The sequence below is a fragment of the Orycteropus afer genome, unplaced genomic scaffold, assembly GCF_000298275.1.
Source record: "Orycteropus afer afer isolate SDZICR_OR568_19922 unplaced genomic scaffold, OryAfe1.0 scaffold00379, whole genome shotgun sequence".
NCBI classification, from domain to species: Eukaryota; Metazoa; Chordata; class Mammalia; order Tubulidentata; family Orycteropodidae; genus Orycteropus; species Orycteropus afer.
The window spans coordinates 2,229,021-2,231,295 of NW_006921966.1; the positions used below are offsets into that span (position 1 = coordinate 2,229,021).

Below are 2,275 nucleotides of genomic sequence, written 5' to 3' on the forward strand. Positions count from 1 at the left end.
TGATGAATTATATGAGGATTAAAATGGACTGGTAAAAGTAAAGCATTTGGTTCAGTACATGACAGACTGAAAGTGAAAAACAAAGTTAGTTATTATTATTCAGTGACAGTTAAGAACACTCAATACAAAATATGTAGGCTAAGGATCCATTATAAGAGGACCTGAACAATCTTCATGTACTCATTAATCTGTCCTTAAACCAAAATCATCAACAATATAAAAATGACTTTTTGAATACATAATAATTATAAATGTATGTAACTGCAGGAATTATTTGTCATGGTAAATACCTTAAAACACCCAGAATGTACATCAGCAAGAAAGGCCTCAGTTTTCCCAATCTGTATAAGATTAGTCTACATGACGTCTCAAATCCTTTACGGCTCCAACAAGGAAAGATTTTCTTACAGCTATTATTCAGATCTGAAACCACTACTCCACTACTCTAACCAATATAAAAAAAAATTTAAGGTATTGATGGGTATTTAAAATTAAGTCACAGTGCATAGTACTCTAAACTTAATCAATACCTAAAAGGTAATCAGTAATAAAAAGTTATTAATATCAAGAACATAATTCATTATTTAACAATTGGGAAATATTTTCTTATACTTTAAGATACAGGTATCTAATTTTATGGAACTTTTATGCTATCCACTTTCTAAAGGTTTCAAAAATAAATGAACTGAGACAACTGGATCTCCACATGCAAAGGAATAATGTTGTACCCATAACTCACAGCAAATGTGAAAATTAACTCAAAATGGATAAATGAGCTAAATATAATGACTAATACCATACAACCCTTAGAAAAAAACACAGAAGTAAAATTTCAAGATATTGCTTTGACAGTGGATTCTTAGATACGATACCAAAAGCGCAAGCAACAAAAGAAAGTATAGATAATTAGACTTCATTTAAATTAAAAAATTTTGTGCATCAAAAGACTTTATCAAGAAAGTGGCACAAAGAACATTGGGGCAGTGTTCTTTGACCTCCTCTAACTTCCTGAGTAGGAAAGAAAATCACCACCAGCAACCCAAGGCTGATGACTCTGAGGAGAAAGTCAGACATCCTGCCACCCTCCAAAATTTTACCAATTCTGACACCAGCTGTCCCTCCCAAACCACTCATTACTTCTCTGCTGGGTTCAATAATTTGTTGCAATGACCACACAGAACTCACAGGCAATATTTACAGTTATGGGGTTTATTAGAGAAGTAACACGTTGCAATTCAGGTTCAGGACTGCTCAGGATATAATTCTTCAGTCATGACAGCCTCCCCTCAGTCACAGCCATAGGCACACCTCTCTTTGGCCCTTGGCCTCTTGGCCTGGCCTCTGCTCCACTCGGGCAAGCATCACAAAGCTCTTTTAGCTTTGCCGATAAGTGAACCTAGATGCACCTCACTCCACCAGTAAGTCTCCTGCCCAAAGGCATTCAACTTTCTTGTTCTATGGGCCAGCAAGCTTGCCACTCAGTTTCCTGCAGACTCTTGGTTCTATTGCCTGTGCTGCCACTGCCTCTCTGCTGTCATATCTGCCGTTGTCTCAGCTTAGGAATCTTGAGTCCCAGGACACACTCCCGGCTTCTCTCTCTTGATAGTGGTGAGATTCCCCCCTTCTGCCTCTGGTAGGACTCATTTTAAACCTAATGGAATGACAAAATTGACCAATCCCCATATTAGGGTTCTATATACTTTATTTCTATGGTCCCATTCCCACAAGTGTGCCATGTACCTTATTTACATTACTAACAGCTACCCAATCCCCTTGGTAGGCCACAGATTACCACACATTTGCATAACTCGACCCAGTCATCTGGGGGGAGCCACAAAGACCATGTCCAGAAGAGCCATACCAAGTAATTCACTGCACCACAAAAGGAAAGAGAGAACTTACAGAATGAGAGAAAATATTTGGGAATCATATATCTGATAAAGGTTTTAAATCTGGAACATATAAATAACTACTAAACTTCAACAACAAAAGAGACAATAACTCAATTTAAAAATAGGCAAAGAACTCAAATAGACATTTGTCCAAAGAAGATACACAAATGAATGTTATAAACATGGAAAAATGCTAAAAGTCATTAGTAGTCGTTGTTGTTGTTATGTACCGTCGAGTTGGACCCAACTCATAGTGACCCCTCCTTGGGTTTCCGAGGCAGTATCACTATGGAAATAGATTGCCCAATCTTCCTTCTGAGGAGTGGCTGGTGGGTTTAAACCGCCAGCTTTCTGGTTAGCAGTCAAGTGCCTTAGGCACTGTT

The 2,275-nt window shown here is 38.0% G+C and overlaps 1 protein-coding gene across 1 annotated transcript in view; it reads left to right on the forward strand.

Moving 5' to 3' along the window:
- The first annotated feature begins 360 nt into the window (after window positions 1-360).
- LOC103207593 (E3 ubiquitin-protein ligase RNF114-like) overlaps window positions 361-2,275 on the forward strand; it is a 27,476-nt gene continuing 25,561 nt past the window's right edge. The window contains 1 exon segment of the mRNA XM_007953246.1: window positions 361-471. Within this exon segment, the coding sequence (XP_007951437.1) occupies window positions 361-471 (111 nt within the window).